This window comes from Rhinatrema bivittatum, unplaced genomic scaffold (genome assembly GCF_901001135.1).
Source record: "Rhinatrema bivittatum unplaced genomic scaffold, aRhiBiv1.1, whole genome shotgun sequence".
In the NCBI taxonomy this organism is placed as follows: Eukaryota; Metazoa; Chordata; class Amphibia; order Gymnophiona; family Rhinatrematidae; genus Rhinatrema; species Rhinatrema bivittatum.
In genome coordinates this window covers 226,722-250,383 of record NW_021820697.1, presented here as the reverse complement: position 1 = coordinate 250,383, position 23,662 = coordinate 226,722, and the positions used below count along the sequence as shown (strand labels likewise).

Genomic DNA, 23,662 nt, shown 5'->3' with positions numbered 1-23,662 from the left:
AAAAGCCATTAGGCAAACAAAAGAGAGAGATGCCAAAGTCTTTTTCAAATCTTTATTGTGGTGAAGACGATTTTAAAATAACTGCCTGACTCAGGCCGAGTTTCACCGCTCTTAAAACGGCTGCCTCAGGGGCTTAGACACTCATTTGGACTCAGGACCATTAAAAAAGCTTCAAGCTTATGGTGCAATATCATTTAAAAGTGATCCGCAGTGGGAACGTATCTTATGTGAGTGGAGACTACACATCTGGTAGTGGAGCGCAAGGCACCATTAGATGAATGGAGTCTACAAGATTGTGATTTTTCTAATCAAAAATTAAGAAACTGGGACAGACTGGGCCTTACTGGGGCATGGGAGTCAGTGGTGGAGAATCCATTTTCAAAATGACTCTAATGGGCTTATGTATACTCATCGCACAATGGTTGAAGAGGGAGAGAGAACAGAGAAGAAGGAGGAGGTATTCCGTACAGAGAGTACACAGGACTAGAGATCTATCAGAGGAGCAAGTCATGTGCAGGTTCAGATTCAACAAGGAAACCATACTATACCTATGCCAGCAGTTAGAATGGGACCTGCAACTTTCCACATGAAGAGACCATGTCGTGCCAGTACATTTCAAGGTCACTAATGCCCTGGCATTTTTGGCTACTGGAATCAGCCAATCTGTAACCTCCATATGTATCAAGCAGTTCCTGGCACCATTTCTCAGGAAAACATACCACTATATATCTTTGCCTTGGATCAGATAGCAATTGTTGTGGTTATGTGTGTTTGGGTGGATCCTTGGGTGCTGTGAAGGTGACCACAGCACTGGTCTAGACTCGTACTACACAAACACAAGAGTTCTTTTATTAAACAGCTTGAAGAGAACCACCAGAGGTGGCAGTAGTGAGGCAGTCTCAGGGACCTCGGCAGAGGGAGCCCTTCTCTCCTAGATGTCATCAGGAGGTTCCGCAGCAGATCTCCCAGCGAGGAGATACTGTGGATGAGAGAGACTGAGAATTAGCATACTCACTAGGGGGTAGATTTTAAAAGGTGTGCACGGGAGTAGATTTGTTCGCGCAACCTGGCACGAACAAATCTACTCCCGATTCTATAACATGCGCCCGCTGCCACGAGCATGTTTATTTATTTAACCTTTTTTTATATACCGGTATTCATTTGGGACATCATATCGGTTTATAATTAACTCATTAACAAGAGAGAAATTACATTGAACGAAGGGCAGGTAACAGGGGAGGGAGAGAGCAGAGATTATGATAATTATATAGATCAGTCAAACATTGACAACAGCGATTAATTGGTTAAGAATAGATACATTATTATATACAATGTGTAAAATTATTTACATATAGATGGTTTTAGGACTGTACGTTGCACTTATTATTTACATGAGAGGTATGCCAGGGGTGGGAGATGAGCAGGGGGAACAGGGTGGGTGGGAAAGGGAGGGGGGATTCTGGGGGTGAGGTGCGGAGGGGAGGTGGGGGGCAGGGATATTATTCAGGGAACGCTTGCTTGAACAGCCAGGTTTTTAGCTTTTTCTTGAATTTTTGGGTGGATGTTTCAAGACGAAGGTCTGGCGGCATGGAGCTCCATTGGATGGGACCAGCTATGGAGAAGGCGCGTTCTTTAGTAGATTGAAGGCAATGTGAGTTGTGTGGTGGGATGTGGAGGGTGCCTTTGTATGCTGCTCTGGTGGGTCACTTTGGGGAGTATAGACGGATGGCATTATCGAGCCATTCCAGGTTACTGTTGTGTAGAGTTTTGTGAATAATAGAGAGGCTCTTATATAGGATGCGGGCAGGGATGGGGAGCCAGTGTAGCTCCTTGAGTATGGGGGTGATGTGGTCTGTATTTCGTGTGTTGGTTAGTAATCTGGCTGCAGCATTTTGGAGGATTTGTAAGGGTTTGATGTAGGAAGCGGGAAGGCCTAAGAGGAGAGAGTTACAGTAGTCGATTTTGGAGAGTTTCGTGGCTTGCAGGACTGTATGGAAGTCATTTAGGTGAAGTAATGGTTTCAGTTTTCTGAGGACCTGGAGTTTGTAGAGGTGACCACGTTCACGGGGAGGAGCACGCAAGGCTGCACAAAATCGGCAGCCTGCGCAGCCATCCTCCGTTCCCTCCGAGGCCGCTCAGAAAGTGCTGGCCAGCTGCCGGCGCACCATGTTCCGGTCCAGGGGCTGTTCCGGAGGCCGCGGCCATGCCCCCGGAATGCCCCTGGGCCGGAACCACGCCCGTGGCCCCACCCCTGAATGCCCCCCAATGATGCGCCGGCCGCAACACGCCCCCGACACGCCCCCCGGGACGTACGCGTGTCCCGGGGCTTGTGCGTGCCGCCAAGCCTATGCAAGATAGGCTCAGCACACGCAGGGGGTGGAAGGGGCAGCTTTTCGGGGGTTACGCGCGTATCTTACACGCATAACCTTTTGAAAATCTGCCCCTAGGTGTTTGCTGTTGATAGGCGATTCCACTAGATATGTTGTAGAAGGTACAGGCACCGAGGCAAGAAGAACAGGCACTCGAGGAGTGAGTACTTGTTCCCTGTAAGGCACCTGAAATAAAGCAGAGGGCCCCCGAGGTGTGGGTACCCAGGTTAGCAGTTACCCCGAAGGGCAGAGAGAGAGCTTCCTGCGGCAGCACGGATGCGGCAGAGTAGCATAAACAGGAACGGATTTGAGTCCTTGCTAACTGGGGAGCTAGCAAATTAGTGAAGGTAATATACTCGGATGGCGCGACATCAGCATGAGGGAACGTCCTCGAGGTTTGCACCAAGGGTGGTACAAAGACGTGGGTTGCGTGCGCTCGCGCACCCTAGTAGGTACCTGGGAGGAGCAGTGGCGGGAGGCTGCATCATAGCCATTCCAGGGACGCCAGAGAGGTCGGCTTGTAGACGCGGTGGTAGCCATCTTGCCCAGGTGAGCGGGAAGAGCCATGTATAAGTTGAGGCAAACGGGGCGAAGCCATCGAAGACCGGACGCAACAGCAATAACAAATAATGACATATTGCTACAACATTGCATGCTTCCCTTCTGTCTTGGGGACTATCGATTGCACTCATATTCTTATGAGGTCACCAGGGGATGATGAGGACACCTATCGCAACTGCAAGGACTTCCACACCCTCAATATGCAGGTGGTCTGTGATTCCAAGGGGATCATCATGGACGTCATGGCCAGGTTTCCAGTCACCATTTCTACATTCTCTTGCATTCAGGAATTTGTGGCTGCTTCCAGGAAGAGCACATCACTGGGAACTAGTTTCTAGGTAGGAATGCACTTATCACTACCACCACACAACTAATCCCTTCTTTTATCTCCGTCTTATGTAGGTAGAGAGCAGTATTGTCACAGGTGAACTGCTCCAACCTTGTCCACCACTAAGGATTATCTAACTTTTCTCTTCTGTGTGTTCTCCCCTACAGGTGATAGAGGATATCCACTCAAAACCTGCTCATGATCCCACTAGCCAATCATAGACTGCTGCAGTTCACTATAACAGGACCCATTGAGAAAACCTTTGGCTTACTGAAAACATGTTTCTGCTGCCTGGACAATTATGGGGGTTCCCTTCTCTACAACCTCACTAAGATCTGTGAGATCTTTGTAATCTGCTACATGCTTCATAATGTAGCCAAAACCAGAGTCATACCTCCTCCTGAGGGCCTAGAAGATCATCTGGATGATCTGCTGCCTGCCTCCTTGTTACCACCTCTGCTACCTGGACCCATACCATTGCAGGTCTTACCTGGCTCTAGACACCACTCTTCCATTCTCAGCCTGAGCTTCTGCTCCTGTGCTGCTAGTCCTGCCCCCCCCCTGTGAGGTCATCTGGGGCAATTGGTCCTATTAAAACATGTCATGGACACCAGAGAGCCATTAACATCTGCTGCCTGCCTGCCTGTTTTCAGCATTGCTACCTGGACTGTGTGCCGTTGGACGCATACCATGACAGGTCTTCCCTGACTCTGGATGCCACTCTGCCAGCTCAGCCTGAGCTTCCACTTCTGTGCTGCTGGCCCCCCACCCCTCCCCCCTGGTGAGGTCATCTTGGGGCACCATCCCCCATCCCATGGGGATGGTGCCCCATGATCCCCATCCACCATCCCATGTTGTGGATACCAGAGAGCCATTAATATCTGCTGCCTGACTGCCAGTTACCATTTGTGCTACCTGGACCCATACCATTGCAGGTCTTCCCTGGCACTGGATGCTGCACTGTCATTCTCAGCCTGAGCTTCCACTCCTGTGCTGCTGCTCCTGTTCCCCTGTGAGATCATCTGGGAATACCATTCCTATTAAATCGGGCTGAGGATGCCGGAGAGCCATTAACATCTGTTGTAAAAAACTCCTTTTATAAACTTCACCTACTAAAACGTTTAAAACCACTGTTATTCCCCAATGACTTTCACCTCGTCTTACAGGCCTTGATCCTTATTGGTCTTGACTATTACAATGCCTTATACCTAGGTTTACCAGATTCTGCTTTATGTCCATTTCAATTGGTACAGAACACTGCCACTCAAGTTCTCACCGGCACGAAAATCAGAGATCATATTACTCCTGTTTTGAGATGTGACTCGGAACCGGAATCAGTTCGGATTCTGGTTCTGATTCATATCGTGTTTTTTTTTTTTTCGTCCGGCCCGATCGCAGTTTTGTTTATCGGCTGCGCCCGAGCCGATAAACAAAAAACCCACCCCGACCCTTTAAAACTAATCCCTTAGCTTCCCCCACCCTCCCAACCCCCCCCCCCCAAAATTTTTTTTACAGGTACCTGGTGGTCCAATGGGGGTCCCGGGAGCGATCTCCCGTTCTCAGGCCATAGGCTGCCACTAATAAAAATGGCGCCGATGGCCTTTGCTCTTATCATGAGACAGGGTATCCGTGCCATTGGCCGGCCCCTGTCACATGGAGGGAGCACTGGATGGCCGGCGCCATCTTTAAAAATGGCTGGCGCCATCTTGTGCTCCTACCATGTGACAGGGGCTGACCAATGGCACCGGTAGCCCCTGTGACATAGTAAGGGCAAAGGTTATCAGTGCCATTTTGAATACTGGCAGCCGACGGTCCGAGTGCAGGAGGTCGCTCCTGGACCCCCACTGGACTTTTGGCAAGTCTTGTGGGGGTCAGGAGGGTCCCCCAAGACTTGCCAAAAGCCCCTGGTGGTCCAGCGGGGGTCCGGGAGCGATCTCCTGCACTCGGGCCATCGGCGGCCAGTAATCAAAATGGCGCTGATAACCTTTGCCCTTACTATGTCACAGGGGCTACCGGTGCCATTGGTCAGCCCCTGTCACATGGTAGGAGCACAAGATGGCGCCGGCCATCTAGTGCTCCTACCATGTGACAGGGTCCGGCCAATGGCACAGATACTCTGTCACATGGTAAGGGCAAAGGGCCATCGGCGCCATTTTGATTAGTGGCAGCCGACTGCCCAGGAGCGGGAGATCACTCCAGGGACCCCCACTGGACCACCAGGTACCTGTAAAAAGATTTTTGGGGGGGGTCGGGAGGGTGGGGGAAGCTAAGGTATTAGTTTTAAAGGGTCGGGTGGGTTTTTTGTTTATCAGCTCGGGCGCAGCCGATAAACAAAACCGCGATTGGGCCCAATGAAAAAAAAACCACATGTGAATCGGAACCGGAATCCGAACCGATTCTGGTTCCGATTCACATCTCTACAATATAGACTAAATTTCAATGCGATGTGGTCTTTAAGGATGATACTAGCTTGAAAGAGGTTAATATAGCACTAATTAAAGACAATCTTTTGCTGCATAGAAAGATGGAATAGTGAGAAAATCATTTTCTAGGTTTGAGATTTTTAAGTTTTGCTTGTTCTCATTTGCTTTGTCCTAGAGATTATTGAAAAAATATTTTTCAAAGGCTCTATCCATTTCTGTGTAAACGTATCCTGCTTTGTCTATCTCTCCTGTGTCACCTGAGACTGCTAATTTTACTGATATATTGGAGACATATATATACAGGATATTTCTCATAGAGTATGTTACTGGTATCCTTCGTTTTTTTAGCAAGATCTGCACATAATATTGCATTTGTATTTTTTGCAAAGTTAAAGAGCCATTTCTGGGATAGAAAGTCTGGATTTTTCTGGACTTTTCTAGGATTACTCGATACTTTTTCTTGCTCTTTGGCAGAATAGTCAAGCTATCAATGCCAGTTTTTTCCTTCGATATCCGTGCAAATGTTTGGCTAAGTATGAGAATGTAGATTACATGTTTTTAACCAGAGCAATTGAAAAGTTTTTGGGATGGAAAGAAATCTACTTGCACTGTTCCAGGTGGAAAGGATGGGTTAGTTGCTGATTGTATATATATATATATATGTGGCTTGGGTATATGCTATATCTTTATTTTTCCTTTAGTTAGGTATTTTCTTTCTATTTTCTTCCCCTTCCACTTTTCCTGCAGTCCAATGAGTAATATTGTTAAAAATGAATTTTCAAAACATTACGGGCTTGATTTTCAAAAGCTTAAAAATAGATTTTGCAAGTGGAAATGCACTTTACCGGTATAAGTGGGCTTTAAAAAATTGCTAGAATATATGCTATTGAATTGTCTATAGGTTTTACACACATAAGAGCAGTTTATGCGGATAAATGACTTTTTAAAATTGATACTATAGTATGTTACATGTATGTGCACCTCCTTTGAACATTCACCTGTCTGTGTGTCAAAATTAGCATACACATGCTTCAGAAACGTCTACTCATGTAGTCTATATTTTATAAAAATCCAAAATATGCATGTATTTTTACTTTCTAATGCATATTTACACATGTAAAGAAAGGGGAGATGTAGGGGAGTTCACGAGCAGGGGCAACGGTTAAGCAAGTACCTATTATAAAAGACACATACGTGTTTTTCAATGTATGCATGTATTTTTACACCTGCCTTATGGGGTAATTTTATAGCATCCCACATAAATCTGCAAATATGTACATGAATTACAAATTTTCATATATATGTTTGCTTTGAATATTCATCCACCACGACTGTCTCCACACAATTAAATGTGCTCAGTTGTACACAAAAGTTTTCAAGGCAATTTATGCACATATGTTAAAAATCCAAAAGAATGCAATTCAGTCCAAATCTATCCCCAGCTCCACACCCTGAGATTGCCTCTGCTCAGTTCTGGTAAACTTGCAAGCATATAGGACATATATGCATTACTTATCAGGCAGGCAATTTAATAACAAGTCATATACATGAATAAAGCACTGTTTTACCCATGGAAATGCCTTTGCAAAATACTCTCCTTGTATCTTGTTAACGGCACGCGGTTAGGGTGTTGTCCTGAGGCTAGGGATTATATCTGGCAAAGATCTTGGACTTGGTCTCTGGGTTGGGGGAGCTGCTAATGCCTGGGTATTTTGTGCTCCTTGTTCTGCAGGCATTGCTGTGTGTAACATTCCCTCCGCTGCTGTGGAAGAGACTGCAGACTCCACCATTTGCCATATCCTCAACCTTTACAGACGTAATACATGGCTATACCAGGCACTACGGGAAGGCAACTGCATACAGAATGTAGAGCAGATCCGTGAAGTGGCTTCAGGAGCGGCTCGCATTCGAGGGGAGACTCTGGGCCTGATTGGGTTTGGTATGCTGCCATTTTTTCACTCTCTCTGTGTCCCAAACAAGGAAGATCAACCCTTTTGTTTGTAAGTTAAGAAATCTTGTTTGTTTCGGTCCTTTGTCTTTTATTGTCTGCCAGGATAAATACGCTGGGGTACATTTTAAGAAACAGCGCGCGCGCGAACAAAATTACGCTGGATTTTATAAGATACGCGCATAGCCACGCATATCTTATAAAATCCGGAGTCTGTGCGCGCTGCCCGTTCCCTCCAAGGCCTCTCTGAAATCGGAGCGGCCTCGGAGGGAACTTTCCTTCCACCCACCCGCACCTTCCCCTCCCTTCCCCTACATAATCCACCCCCCCGGCCCTATCTAACCTCCCCCCCCCACCTTTATTCTAAAAGTTACGCCTGCCTCCGGCAAGCGTAACTCGCATGCGCCAGCGGGCTGCTGGTGCGCCATCTCCCAACCCAGGGGCTGTTCCGGAGGCCTCAGCCGCGCCCCCGGAACACCCCCGGGCCAGCACCACGCCCCGACACGCCCCCGGGAATGCCCCATCATCGCACCGCCCACCCGACACGCCCCATCATCGCACCGCCCACCCGACACGCCCCCGGGAACGCCCCCGGGCCAGCACCACGCCCCGACACGCCCCCGGGAACGCCCCATCATCGCACCGCCCACCCGACACGCCCCATCATCGCACCGCCCCCCCGACACGCCCCCGACACGCCCCCTAGTGAAGCCCTGTGACTTACGCGCGTCCCGGGGCTTGCACGTGCCGTCGAGCCTATGCAAAATAGGCTCGGCGGCGCAGGGGGGGTTTTAAAAGGGTTAGGCGCGTACCTTATGCGCGTAACCCTTTTAAAATCCGGCCCATAATGTATTGCTTACGTAAGCTTTGTTGCAAAAGCAAGACATTTGTTAGTTTAAACCAAAAGTAGTATCTGACACTAGTAAAGATTAAAATTTGTTTGCCAGAGTTATAATTGTGTGTGTTCAAGGAAAGCAGACTTTGGATTTTTTATCTTGTTTGATAGGTGGCTAATGATAGTTACGATAAGAATGTGATTGCAAGTGTGAATTGCGAGTTTGCTAAGGTCACTTACTTGATCTGAAAAGGTGAGAGATTAATTCTTGGGCAACTGGTCACTAGTTTGATTCCCATCCCAGTCACTTTTCTTGATATATTCATAACCCCCTTAGGAGGAGAGTTTTCAAAATAAAGTCAGTTAGTGATTTAGAATAAGTTTAGTTTAAGCTATTAAAATTTAAACATTACCAAGTTTCAAGGCGGATAACACAAAAACACTCATAACAGTCATCACAGACAAAGATATCACCAAACTGACAATATCAAGACAAAGAGAAAAGAAAATAGCCTCAATAGTCCTTGATCAGATAGCATAGCTACTACTTGGGATTGCAAAGCTTCCCTACTTTGAGTTTTTAATTTCTCCTTGAAAGATTTCTCTTAAGTCAAAGTCCAAATGTTGGAGGGCAGAGAGTTCCAGAAGATAGGAGCAGCTGCTGAAAACTTTCTCCCTCAAATAGTATTCAAATGAGCAAGTTTAAATGATGGCATCTCAAATAAACCTTTTCCTTTCAATCTCAGCGTGCATAAAGACCTATAAGTTTTCAATATGGAGCTTACCTAGCAGCAAAATCATGATGAATGAGTTTAAAAATGATAACATATACTTAATCATGATTTTAGTGATAGACTAATTGTAGACCTGTTGCTGATCATTTACAAACTATCATTAGCTACCTATTAATAAAACTTAAAAACTGAGGGGGTAATATTCAGTCATTGGCCAAATTGCAAAGTCAGCTGGATAAACATATCCAGAAAAGGACCAAACAGTCCATCCAGTCTGCCCAGCAAGCTTATGGTCGTATCTGCTGCACCATACAAGTCACCGCCGTACTTATCAGTTTCTCAGATCATCAGAGTCAGGGTCCTTGTTGGTTGCTGTTTGAGTCCAGTTCCCTGTCTGTAGCAGAGATGAAGAGGCATCAGGCAGCTTTCATGGCAGGCAGGTAAAAAGGGACCTGAGCCCACCTCAGCGCCCTCTTTTATTGTACATTCATACAAAGGCAGATGATGTGTCATTACATGATTGGCTACTTTCCCCATAGCAACAGACGAGTCCCTACACTATTGGCTTGGCTCAGGGGGTGTGCACGGATCATTTCATTGGCTGCTGAATCCTATACCTCCTGACTCTGTCCTGCCTCTGACTAGGGAACACCCAGCCCTTATTTCAGGCAATCAGGATTAATTATAAGCCAGAGAAATACATGACAGTCAGGTATCCTTTCCCAGGCAGAGACTTAAGCACAAGTGATGCTTTTATTCAGGCAAAGGTCAGGGAGAAGGGAAGTTAAGTGTTTAAACCCTGATGAAATGGCTTGCTGGCAAAGCTTATAATTCCCACACCTGTCACCTCCTGCCTTTGAAACAGAGAGCAATGCTGGAGTTGCATCAAAGGTTTCAGGCTTATTGGTTAAGGGTAGTAACACAATCCAACAGGTGTGTTGCAAAATCAATTACAAAGGTCCATGCAAAACAAACCAGAAAAAAACATTTATAATTCCAAAATGCCAAATCTTTATTGAAATCTCAGTCCCCCAACTCGGAACATGTTTTGCAAAGGCTGCATCGTGAGGGACCAATTACATGTGGTAAAATAAAACAGCATTACATTCTTGAGAAATGTGTCTGCGAAAACAAAATCAATTGAACAATTGTTAGTAGGGATGTGAATTGTGTGCCCAATCGTTTTAACGATCAAGTTCGGCTGGGGGGGGGGGGGGGAATCTGATCATTAGAGATGTGAATTGGGATCGGTTCCGATTCCAATTCACATCACTAATTTATTTTAGTGAGGCCCGCGCGGATAAAAAAAAAACCCACCCCGACCCCCCCCCCCAAAAGTTTTACACATTCCTGGTGGTCCAGGGGGGCCGCGGGGAGCTATCTCCCATTCCCAGGCCATCAGCTGCGCTAAAACAAAATGGCGCCGCTGGCCCTTACCATGTGACAGGGTATCCGTGCCATTGGCCAGTCCCTGTCACAAGGTAGGAGCAATGGATGGCCGGTGCCATCTTTATGAGTGGCAGCCGATGGCCCGAGAGCGGGCGATCGCTTCCAGCGCCCCCCCCCCCCCCCCGGACCACCAGGGAGGGTTGGGGAGGCTAAGGGGGTCGGTTTAAAGGGTCGGGTGGGGTTTTTTTTATCGGGCTATCGGCGCCATTTATATTAGTGGCAGCCAAAATGGCGCCGATGGCCCGAGAGCGGGAGATCGCGCCGGGACACCCCTCCCCCCACTGGACCACCAGGTAATTTAACATTTTGGGGGGGTTCGGGAGGGTGGGGGAGGGGTAAGGGATTGGTTTTAAAGGGTCGGGGTGGGTTTAGGGGTTGTTTTGGTGTGCCGGTTTTCCCGCCCTCCCCCCAAATAATTCCCGTGCCCGATTTAACGATTTTTGATGATAAATCGAGGGAATTTGTATTGTATCGCGCAGTCTAATGATTTTTGACGATTTAAAAAATATCGACGATTTTTTTAAATCGTCAAAAAACGATTCACATCCCTAATTGTTAGGACCAAAGAAAGGATGGCTACAGATGCAACTGTAAAAACACAAGGAAATACCTACCCCGTTAGACACATCAGGGGGAATTTCCAGAGGATAATTTGGGGGTTGAACCAATTACCTGAAATAACACATCACTCAAGTTAAAACAAATTTCAAAGGACCAATTACAGATAAACAAAGGCTCAAATGGAAAGCAGAAGAGAACTTACAACTGGAAGAGCAGCGTTCTAATGTGTGTGAAGAAGGATGTTAAATCATAGAAAACAATGGCAATAAGAAGAAGTTTGTTAAAATCACTGCATCTCCTATAAAGAGAGGATCAAGGGGACACAGAGTGAAGAAAAGTGAGCGTCAAGAAATACTTGAAACCCAGAAGTGTTGATACAGTTATAAGAGCAGAAAGAGGGAGGGGGAAGAGAGGGAAAAGGGAAAGGGGAAAAGCAAAAAATAGGAATCTGCATACATATACGTGAATGAAGTGCCTTTCCAATGTGCACTGGTGAGGTGTTAGCATATAAAAAGTCATTCGGGGCTATTTGGTCTGTGACATTCCGCCAAGATTCAGAAACGATCCCTGGAAATAAAAATGTCTGAAGACAAGATTATGTATTTATTTTAAAACTTTTCTATACCGTCGTTAAGTTATGTCACCATCACAATGGATTACATAAAGGCACAAAAGGATATTCAAGGTTAATTGGTATAGATTACAAGTTATACATGTGCCAACATGGAACAGTAACATAATTTTAATAATATAGCTATGTGATGAATAAAGCTTAAATGTTGGTCGAAAAACTGGTAAAACGATTTAGGTCTAGTGTTAATATGTATTTTGTGATGTTTAAAAAAAGAAACTGATTACTTAGTGCTTAATTAGCTTTTACTTGTTTTCCTCTTTGTCTTTGTAAAAAGCTTGTTTGAAAAGCCAGGTTTTTAGATTAGTTTTAAATAGCTTCAGGTTACTTTGCAATCTAAGTTCGAGTGGCATGGACTTCCATAGAACGGGTCCGGCCAGCGACAGACCTCTCTCCCTTACCTGAGTGAGGCGTGCTGATGTAACAGAAGGGACAGTTAGTAGAGCTTTATTAGCAGATCTCAGGTTTCTGTATGGTACGTGTACGCGCAGTGCTCTCTCCCTTACCTGAGTGAGATGTGCTGATGTAACAGAAGGAATAGTTAGTAGAGCTTTATTAGCAGATCTCAGGTTTCTGTGTGGTACATGTACACGCAGTGCTTTCTCCCTTACCTGAGTGAGATGTGCTGATGTAACAGAAGGAACAGTTAGTAGAGCTTTATTAGCAGATCTCAGGTTTCTGTGTGGTACATGTACGCGCAGTGCTTCTCTCCCTTACCTGAGTGAGATGTGCTGATGTAACAGAAGGAACAGTTAGTAGAGCTTTATTAGCAGATCTCAGGTTTCTGTGTGGTACATGTACACGCAGTGCTCTCTCCCTTACCTGAGTGAGATGTGCTGATGTAACAGAAGGAACAGTTAGTAGAGCTTTATTAGCAGTACTCAGGTTTCTGTGTGGTACATGTACGCGCAGTGCTCTGTCCCTTACCTGAGTGAGGCGAGCTGATTTAACAGAAGAAACAGTTAGTAGAGCTTTATTAGCAGTACTCAGGTTTCTGTGTGGTACATGTACACGCAGTGCTCTCTCCCTTACCTGAGTGAGATGTGCTGATGTAACAGAAGGAATAGTTAGTAGAGCTTTATTAGCAGATCTCAGGTTTCTGTGTGGTACGTGTACGCGCAGTGCTCTCTCCCTTACCTGAGTGAGATGTGCTGATGTAACAGAAGGAACAGTTAGTAGAGCTTTATTAGCAGATCTCAGGTTTCTGTGTGGTACATGTACACGCAGTGCTCTCTCCCTTACCTGAGTGAGGCGCGCTGATGTAACAGAAGGAACAGTTAGTAGAGCTTTATTAGCAGACCTCAGGTTTCTGTGTGGTACATGTACGCGCAGTGCTCTCTCCCTTACCTGAGTGAGATGTGCTGATGTAACAGAAGGAACAGTTAGTAAAGCTTTATTAGCAGATCTCAGGTTTCTGTGTGGTACATGTACACGCAGTGCTCTCTCCCTTACCTGAGTGAGATGTGCTGATGTAACAGAAGGAACAGTTAGTAGAGCTTTATTAGCAGTACTCAGGTTTCTGTGTGGTACATGTACGCGCAGTGCTCTCTCCCTTACCTGAGTGAGATGTGCTGATGTAACAGAAGGAACAGTTAGTAGAGCTTTATTAGCAGATCTCAGGGTTTCTGTGTGGTACATGTACACGCAGTGCTCTCTCCCTTACCTGAGTGAGATGTGCTGATGTAACAGAAGGAACAGTTAGTAGAGCTTTATTAGCAGATCTCAGGTTTCTGTGTGGTACATGTACGCGCAGTGCTCTGTCCCTTACCTGAGTGAGGCGAGCTGATATAACAGAAGGAACAGTTAGTAGAGCCTTATTAGCAGATCTCAGGTTTCTGTGTGGTACATGTACACGCAGTGCTCTCTCCCTTACCTGAGTGAGATGTGCTGATGTAACAGAAGGAACAGTTAGTAGAGCTTTATTAGCAGACCTCAGGTTTCTGTGTGGTACATGTACACGCAGTGCTCTCTCCCTTACCTGAGTGAGATGTGCTGATGTAACAGAAGGAATTGTTAGTAAAGCTTTAATAGCAGATCTCAGGTTTCTGTGTGGTACATGTACGCGCAGTGCTCTCTCCCTTACCTGAGTGAGATGTGCTGATGTAACAGAAGGAACAGTTAGTAGAGCTTTATTAGCAGATCTCAGGTTTCTGTGTGGTATGTGTACGCGCAGTGCTCTCTCCCTTACCTGAGTGAGATGTGCTGATGTGACAGAAGGGACAGTTAGTAGAGCTTTATTAGCTGATCTCAGGTTTCTGTGTGGTACATGTACGCGCAGTGCTCTCTCCCTTACCTGAGTGAGATGTGCTGATGTAACAGAAGGAACAGTTAGTAGAGCTTTATTAGCAGATCTCAGGTTTCTGTGTGGTACATGTACACGCAGTGCTCTCTCCCTTACCTGAGTGAGATGAGCTGATGTAACAGAAGGAACAATTAGTAGAGCTTTATTAGCAGATCTCAGGTTTCTGTGTGGTACATGTACGCGCAGTGCTCTCTCCCTTACCTGAGTGAGATGTGCTGATGTAACAGAAGGAACAGTTAGTAGAGCTTTATTAGCAGATCTCAGGTTTCTGTGTGGTACATGTACGCGCAGTGCTCTCTCCCTTACCTGAGTGAGATGTGCTGATGTAACAGAAGGAACAGTTAGTAGAGCTTTATTAGCAGATCTCAGGTTTCTAGTGTGGTACATGTACGCGCAGTGCTCTCTCCCTTACCTGAGTGAGATGTGCTGATGTAACAGAAGGAACAGTTAGTAGAGCTTTATTAGCAGATCTCAGGTTTCTGTGTGGTACATGTACACGCAGTGCTCTCTCCCTTACCTGAGTGAGATGTGCTGATGTAACAGAAGGAACAGTTAGTAGAGCTTTATTAGCAGACCTCAGGTTTCTGTGTGGTACATGTACGCGCAGTGCTCTCTCCCTTACCTGAGTGAGATGTGCTGATGTAACAGAAGGAACAGTTAGTAGAGCTTTATTAGCAGATCTCAGGTTTCTGTGTGGTACATGTACACGCAGTGCTCTCTCCCTTACCTGAGTGAGATGTGCTGATGTAACAGAAGGAACAGTTAGTAGAGCTTTATTAGCAGATACTCAGGTTTCTGTGTGGTACATGTACGCGCAGTGCTCTCTCCCTTACCTGAGTGAGATGTGCTGATGTAACAGAAGGAACAGTTAGTAGAGCTTTATTAGCAGATCTCAGGTTTCTGTGTGGTACATGTACACGCAGTGCTCTCTCCCTTACCTGAGTGAGGTGCGCTGATGTAACAGAAGGAACAGTTAGTAGAGCTTTATTAGCAGATCTCAGGTTTCTGTGTGGTACATGTACGCGCAGTGCTCTGTCCCTTACCTGAGTGAGGCGAGCTGATATAACAGAAGGAACAGTTAGTAGAGCCTTATTAGCAGATCTCAGGTTTCTGTGTGGTACATGTACACGCAGTGCTCTCTCCCTTACCTGAGTGAGATGTGCTGATGTAACAGAAGGAACAGTTAGTAGAGCTTTATTAGCAGACCTCAGGTTTCTGTGTGGTACATGTACACGCAGTGCTCTCTCCCTTACCTGAGTGAGATGTGCTGATGTAACAGAAGGAACAGTTAGTAGAGCTTTATTAGCAGATCTCAGGTTTCTGTGTGGTACATGTACACGCAGTGCTCTCTCCCTTACCTGAGTGAGATGTGCTGATGTAACAGAAGGAATTGTTAGTAAAGCTTTAATAGCAGATCTCAGGTTTCTGTGTGGTACATGTACGCGCAGTGCTCTCTCCCTTACCTGAGTGAGATGTGCTGATGTAACAGAAGGAACAGTTAGTAGAGCTTTATTAGCAGATCTCAGGTTTCTGTGTGGTATGTGTACGCGCAGTGCTCTCTCCCTTACCTGAGTGAGATGTGCTGATGTGACAGAGGGACAGTTAGTAGAGCTTTATTAGCTGATCTCAGGTTTCTGTGTGGTACATGTACGCGCAGTGCTCTCTCCCTTACCTGAGTGAGGTGTGCTGAAGTAACAGAAGGAACAGTTAGTAGAGCTTTATTAGCAGATCTAAGGTTTCTGTGTGGGACATGTACACGCAGTGCTCTCTCCCTTACCTGAGTGAGATGTGCTGATGTAAGAGAGGGGACAGATAGTAAAGCTTTATTAGCAGATCTTAGGTTTCTGTGTGGTACATGTACGCGCAGTGCTCTCTCCCTTACCTGAGTGAGATGTGCTGATGTAACAGAAGGAACAGTTAGTAGTGCTTTATTAGCAGACCTCAGGTTTCTGTGTGGTACATGTACGCGCAGTGCTCTCTCCCTTACCTGAGTGAGATGTGCTGATGTAACAGAAGGAACAGTTAGTAGAGCTTTATTAGCAGATCTCAGGTTTCTAAGTGGTACATGTACGCGCAGTGCTCTCTCCCTTACCTGAGTGAGATGTGCTGATGTAACAGAAGGAACAGTTAGTAGAGCTTTATTAGCAGATCTCAGGTTTCTGTGTGGTACATGTACGCGCAGTGCTCTCTCCCTTACCTGAGTGAGATGTGCTGATGTAACAGAAGGAACAGTTAGTAGAGCTTTATTAGCAGATCTCAGGTTTCTGTGTGGTACATGTACGCGCAGTGCTCTCTCCCTTACCTGAGTGAGATGTGCTGATGTAACAGAAGGAACAGTTAGTAGAGCTTTATTAGCAGATCTCAGGTTTCTGTGTGGTACATGTACACGCAGTGCTCTCTCCCTTACCTGAGTGAGATGTGCTGATGTAACAGAAGGAACAGTTAGTAGAGCTTTATTAGTAGATCTCAGGTTTCTGTGTGGTACGTGTACGCGCAGTGCTCTCTCCCTTACCTGAGTGAGATGTGCTGATGTGACAGAAGGAACAGTTAGTAGAGCTTTATTAGCAGATCTCAGGTTTCTGTGTGGTACATGTACGCGCAGTGCTCTCTCCCTTACCTGAGTGAGATGTGCTGATGTAACAGAAGGAACAGTTAGTAGAGCTTTATTAGCAGATCTAAGGTTTCTGTGTGGGACATGTACACGCAGTGCTCTCTCCCTTACCTGAGTGAGGTGCGCTACCCAGCTACATTAAGGGCCAGATTTTAAAACTTATGTGCGGGTGTAGATTTGTGCGCACAAATCTACACCCGATTTTTTAACATGCGAACGCAGCCGCGCACTTGTTACAAAAATACAGGGTTGACGCGCGCAAGGGGGTGCACACTTGTGCACCTTGCGTGGTCCGAGTCCTAGGGGAGCCCCAATGGCTTTCCCCATTCCCTCCAAGGCCGCTCTGAAATCGGAGCGGCCTTGGAGAGAACTTTCTTTTCCTTCCCACCTTCCCCTACCACGGAGCGGTCCCCTCCCTTCCCCTATCTAACCCACCCCCCAGCCCTACTTAAATCCCCCCCACCTTATTTTATTTCATACGCCTGCCTGAGGCAGGTGTATCTTGCGCGTGCCGGCCAGCTGCCGGTGCGCGAACCTCCGGCACAGCCGCAACGAAGGAGGCCTCGGGACCAACCCCGGACCACTGCCATGCCCCCGGACCCACCCCTTTTTTAAAGCCCCAGGACATACGTGTGTCCCGGGGCTTGTGTGTGCCGCTGAGCCTATGCAAAATAGGCTTGGCACACACAGGGGCAGATTTTCTCGGGTTACGCGTTACGCGCGTAACCCGAGAAAATCTGCCCCTAACTGTACTAACCACATCCCCTGGCAACAAATTCCAGAGTTTAATTGTGCGTCGAGTGAAAAAGAACTTTCTCCGATTAGTCTTAAATGTGCCCCATGCTAACTTCATGGAGTGCCCCCTAGTCTTTCTATTATCTGAAAGAGTAAATATCCGATTCACATCTACTTTGAGAACAGAGCCTTGGCAGGCCTTGCAATCTGTTACGTAAGGGGGCGGTTTAGTGTGCCCTTGGGCCTCAGCCCGGGCCCAGACCTTCAGGGCCGAGCCGAGGGTTGATGGTGGCTCCGCATGGCTGACAGAGTCTTACCCTCTGCCAGGCCTGCAAGCTCCCAGAGCCAACAACATGAGATGTTGGTAGGGGAACGATCCTCCGACTGTTCAGAGCCCTTTCGGACCTGTCGCTTGATCGGCATTGGAGCAGCAGGCCTGGCCTGAGGTTGAGGGCAGACGGAGGCCTTGACACGTAGACAGGACTATGACTGATGCGACGGCATCACAAGCATGACGAGGAACTTGATCCAAACAAGACAAGACATAAGGCAGGAGGACATTGGCACTGTCTCTCAGGGTGACCTACACAGCCCACCTTCATGGGCAGACCCAATGGGCTGGTCACAGACCACCCTGTCCCACTACCGAGAATGGGACGAGCGCAGGGCAGACCCAGGCATGGAGAACTCCAATGACGAAGCCAGTGTAATCAGAAGCTTCCCCCAAGGCTGGCGGGAACAGACGCTCCAGGGCACAGGGACGGATCCCACCTGTTGGCCACTCCTAGGCCCAACAGGTCAGAAGGCCCGGAGCTCATGACGAAGACGCAGGGAAGAACATCCTGGCAGGCAGACAAAATAGGATGAGGAAGATCATGGCGGAACATCAGGACATGGTCAGGGACCTCAGGCAAAACATCAAGATACGAAGACGTAGTATAAAGCAGACGAGACGAGGAGCTCCACGAAGAATGGAAGACCTTATAAAGCTCTGGCAGGCAGGAATCTCCAGAGAGAAGTCACGACGATGCAAGGCAAAGACAGACTGAAATTGAAGTCCTTTTATAGGGCTGCAGACCGGCGACTCCCTGGGAGGAGTTTGGCAGGCCCACACCTAGCTGGCCCTGTAACTACGGAGAAGTGCTGCGGGCCGACCCCTAGGGAAGGGCGTGACTCAAACCAGGAAGTCCATGCAAACACAAGCAGCCTCAGGCAGGCCCAAGGACATTGAGGCCTCCCAGGCCTTGAAGCAAATCCTGGACAGTTCGCAGGCGAGGCTCTGGCTTTGGAGCGGCCTCCAGGAAGAGGTAAGGAGCCTCCTGTAGCCCAGCTACAGGAGGGTTCATAACATACTTGTTCAAGACCTCCCACTATTTTAAAGACCTCTATCATACCCCCCCCTCAGCCATCTCTTCTCCAAGCTGAACAGCCCTAACCTGTTCAGCCTTTCCTCATAGGCGAGCTGTTCCATTCCCTTTATCATTTTGGTCTCCCTTCTCTGTACCTTCTCCATCTCAACTATATCTTTTTTGAGATGTGGTGACCAGAATTGTACACAGTATTCAAGGTGCAGTCTCTCAATGGAGCTATACAGAGGCATTATGACATTTTCCGTTTTGTTAACCATTCCCCTTCTTAATAATTCCTAACATTCTGTTTGGTTTTTTGACTGCTGCAGCACACTGAGCCGATGATTTCAATGTGTTATTCACTATGACGCCTAGATCTTTTTCCTGGGTGGTAGCTCCTAATATGGAACCTAACATCGTGTAACTACAGCAAGGGTTATTTTTCCCTATCTGCAACACCTTGCACTTGTCCACATTAAATTTCATCTGCCATTTGGATGCCCAATCTTCCAGGCTTGCAAGGTCCTCCTGCAATGTATCACAATCTGCTTGTGATTTAACTACTCTGAATAATTTTGTATCTGCAAATTTGATAACCTCACTCGTTGTATTCCTTTCCAGATCATTTATAAATATATTGAATACTTTTCTCTATTTTTCCCAGCACTGACGTCAGGCTCACTGGTCTATAGTTTCCCAGATCACGCCTGAGGCCCTTTTTAAATATTGGTGTTACATTTGCCACCCTCCAGTCTTCAGGTACAATGGATGATTTTAATGATACGTTACAAATTTTAACAAATAGATCTGAAATTTCATTTTTAGTTCATTCAGAGCCCTACGGTGCATATCATCTGGTCCACGTGATTTGCTACTCTTTAGTTTGTCAATCTGGCCTACTACATCTTCCAGGTTCACAAGATTTGGTTTAGTTCGTCTGACTCATCACCCCTGAAAACCATCTCCAAAACCGGTATCTCCCCAACATCCTCATTAGTAAACACAGAAGCAAAGAATTCATGTAGTCTATCTGCAATGGCCTTATCTTCTCTATGAAGCCCTTTAATCCCTCGTTCATCTAACGGTACAACTGACTCCCTCACAGGTTTCTTGCTTCGGATATAATGTAAAAAGTTTTTATTATGAGTTTTTACCTCTATGGCCAACTTTATTTCAAATTTTCTCTTCGCCCGTCTTATCAATGTTTACATTTAACTTGACAATGCTTATGCTTTTTCTTATTTTCTTCAGATGGATCCTTCTTCCAATTTTTGAAGGATGTTTTTTTGGCTAAAATAGCCTCTTTCACCCCACCTTTTAACCATGACAGTAATCATTTTGCCTTCCTTCCACCTTTCTTAATGCATGGAATATATATGGACTGCGCCTCTAGGACTGTATTTTTAAACAATGTCCATGCCAGTTGAACACTTTTAACCTTTGCAGCTGCACCTTTCAGTTTTCTCTAACTATTTTCCTCATTTTATCAAAGTTTCCCTTTTGAAAATTTAGTGTAAGAGCTGCAGATTTACTTATTGTCCCCCATCCAGTTATTAGTTCAAATTTGATCATGTTATGATCACTGTTGCCAATTGGCCTCACCACCATTACCTCTCTCACCAAATCCTGCGTTCCACTAAGAATAAAATCTAAAATAGCTCCCTTTCTCGTTGGTTCCTGAACCAATTGCTCCATGAAGCAGTTGTTTGTTACATCCAGGAACTTTATGTCTCTAGCATGTCCTGATGTTACATTTACCCAGTCAATATTGGGGTAATTGAAATCTTCTTGGATCCAAGCATTTATTTAGTTTGCAACAGTTCAAATGGCAACTCCACTGTCAGGTTTATTGTATAGTTCCAAGCGCAGGTAGGTGTCCCCCGACACGGACCCCATGTGCGTCGGGAGGGACAACACCGTATAATCACAAAATCTGAAAATAAAATTCCAACATTTACCATGGATCCCAATATACTAAGGGTACATACCGGCATGAACTTCAGTAAAATTAAGCGTGAAACATACCTTAAAGAATTTCAGCAACAGGTTAACAGGAAGTGCAAATACAATATCACTGGGCCGGCATTTTAATGCCGAGCCGCATTTTGGCGCGAGTGTTATCAACCAATCAAAGTCCGAGAATGGAGAGCCAATCAGATAGCAGTAGGTAAGTTAAAGACCTTTCAAGTAAAACTCCACTCTAGCTCACAGTTAAGGCCACTAGGGGTCACTGTATCGAGAAGATAGATCCATTTTTGTTCCCTTTGAATCAGCAGTTCAGAGTAATTGCCGCCCCGCGACGGGGGACGGACCACATCTAATACAAAGAATTTCAAATCTGTTAATTGGTGCTGGTGTTGTATCCAATGTTCGACCAATGGTTCATTTTCCCTCTGATTTTTTATATTCGATCTATGCTCTATAATGCGAGTCTTTACCATCCGTTTCGTTTTACCCACATATAGTTTATTGCACGGGCAATAAATCACATACACAACCCCTATAGTCGTGTGAAGAATCAAGTGTGAAGAATCTTAAGACCTTTTGTCCCAAAAATTAAATCGTATGTGAGGGATTCTTCACACTTGATTACCCTTTTGGAACAACTCCCAGTGCCGAGTGACACCGTGTTTTTAGTGACTTTAGACATAATTTCACTGTAGTCAAATATTCCTCAGGAAGAGGCTCTAAATGTGATCCGCCAGACTTTGGAATTAAGATCTGACCCGATTCGGACTCCTACGGAATTTTTGTTTAAATTGGCACGTTTAGCTTTAACAAAAATTATTTCATTTTTGATTCACAATTTTACCAGCAGATAAAGGGCACGGCAATGGGTGCAACAATGGCCCCTAGCCTAGCCTGTTTATACGTTGCTATGTTTGAAGAGACATTCATTTATCCATCTGCATGGTCACAATTTTTTCCAATTTGGCTAAGATATATCGATGATATATTTTTGGTCTGGTCAGGAACGGATGTACAATTTTTTGTATTTCTGGACTGGTTAAATAGCTGTGACAGTAACCTTCAATTTAACTTTGATATACAATCCAGTAGCATTCCTTTTTTGGATATTCTGATTTCTGTTTCCAATAATTGTTTCAACACTACTATTTTTCGCAAACACACAGATAAAAACACGCTCTTACAATATGGGAGCTGTCAGCCACGTTTTCTTAAACAAAACATTCCTACAGGTCAATTCTTAAGGTTACGCCATCTGTGCTCTACTAAGGAGGAATACATGTCACAAGTTAAGCAGATGACGACACGGTTCACTCTGAGAGGGTACCCACATAGAATTCTGAAACGTGCATATAAACATGCTCTATACGTTAATAGAGACCTTTTATTCCTACCAAAAAATCTGTCTGAGGCATCCATAAATTGCATTTTGCCATTTTCAGTGCAGAGTAAGACCATCTCAACTCTAATACGGAGGCATTGGTTAGCATTGTCTTTGGATCGTTTTTTTCACTGTACCCTCCGGTTCACATATCGGAGAGGAAAGAATTTAAAGGACATGTTGGTCCATACAGTATCAAGTCCTGCTGTTGTTTCTGATACATGAGGCCACAAGCCATGTGGCCACTGCTTAGTATGTACTTTGACAATGACCATGTCTGAATTTATTCATCCTAGTACTTCTAGAATTTTTACACTTCGAGGTTCATCTGATTGTACGACTATAGGGGTTGTGTATGTGATTTATTGCCTGTGCAATAAACTATATGTGGGTAAAATGAAACGGATGGTAAAGACTCGCATTATAGAGCATAGATCGAATATAAAAAACCAGAGGGAAAATGGACCATTGGTCGAATATTGGATACAACACCAGCACCAATTAACAGATTTGAAATTCTTTGTATTAGATGTGGTCCGTCCCCCGTCGCGGGGCGGCAATTACTCTGAACTGCTGATTCAAAGGGAACAAAAATGGATCTATCTTCTCGATACAGTGACCCCTAGTGGCCTTAATTGTGAGCTAGAGTGGAGTTTCTTTACCTGAAAGGTCTTAACTTACCTGCTGCGATCTGATTGGCTCTCCATTCTCGGACTTTGATTGGTTGATAACACTCGCGCCAAAATGCGGCTCGGCGTTACAATATCACTGGGCTGGCATTTTAGTTGCACTCCCTGTTAACCTGTTGCTGAAATTCTTTAAGGTATGTTTCACGCTTAATTTTACTGAAGTTCATGCCGGTATGTACCCTTAGTATATTGGGATCCATGGTAAATGTTGGAATATTTTCAGATTTTGCGATTATACGATGTTGTCCCTCCCGACGCAGCCAGTGGGCGAAACACGGGGTCCGTGTCGGGGGACCCCTACCTGCGTTTGGAACTATACAATAAACCTGACAGTGGAGTTGCCATTTGAACTGTTGCAAACTAAATAAATGCTTGGATCCAAGAAGTTTTTCTGTACTTGTTGTTTGTCTGTGATTTCCGATTGAAAGTGCAGTTCCAGCCCGAGTGGTGTTTGGGTAATTGAAATCTCCCATTATTATTGCACTGCCAAATTGGTTTGCTTCCCTGATTTCTCTTAGCATTTCATCATCTGTCTGACCATTTTGTCCAGGTGGACGGTAGTATACTCCTATCACTATACTCTTACCCAACACACATGGGATTTCTACCCATATAGATTCTACTGAGCATTTAGTCTCTTGTATGATCTTTATCCTGTTGGACTCTATACCCTCCCGGACATAAAGTGCCACACCCCCACCAATTTGATCCTCCCTATCATTGTGTTATAATTTGTACCCTGATATAGCACTGTCCCATTGGTTATCCTCCTTCCACCAAGTCTCTGT

At 45.7% G+C, this 23,662-nt stretch overlaps 1 protein-coding gene across 1 annotated transcript in view; it reads left to right on the top strand.

Moving 5' to 3' along the window:
* The window catches only part of LOC115081962, a 188,179-nt gene that overhangs the window by 50,357 nt on the left and 114,160 nt on the right, over positions 1-23,662 (top strand). The window contains exon 4 of the mRNA XM_029586202.1: positions 7,414-7,620. Coding sequence (XP_029442062.1) covers positions 7,414-7,620 — 207 coding nt within the window. The remainder of the gene's footprint in view (positions 1-7,413; positions 7,621-23,662) is intronic.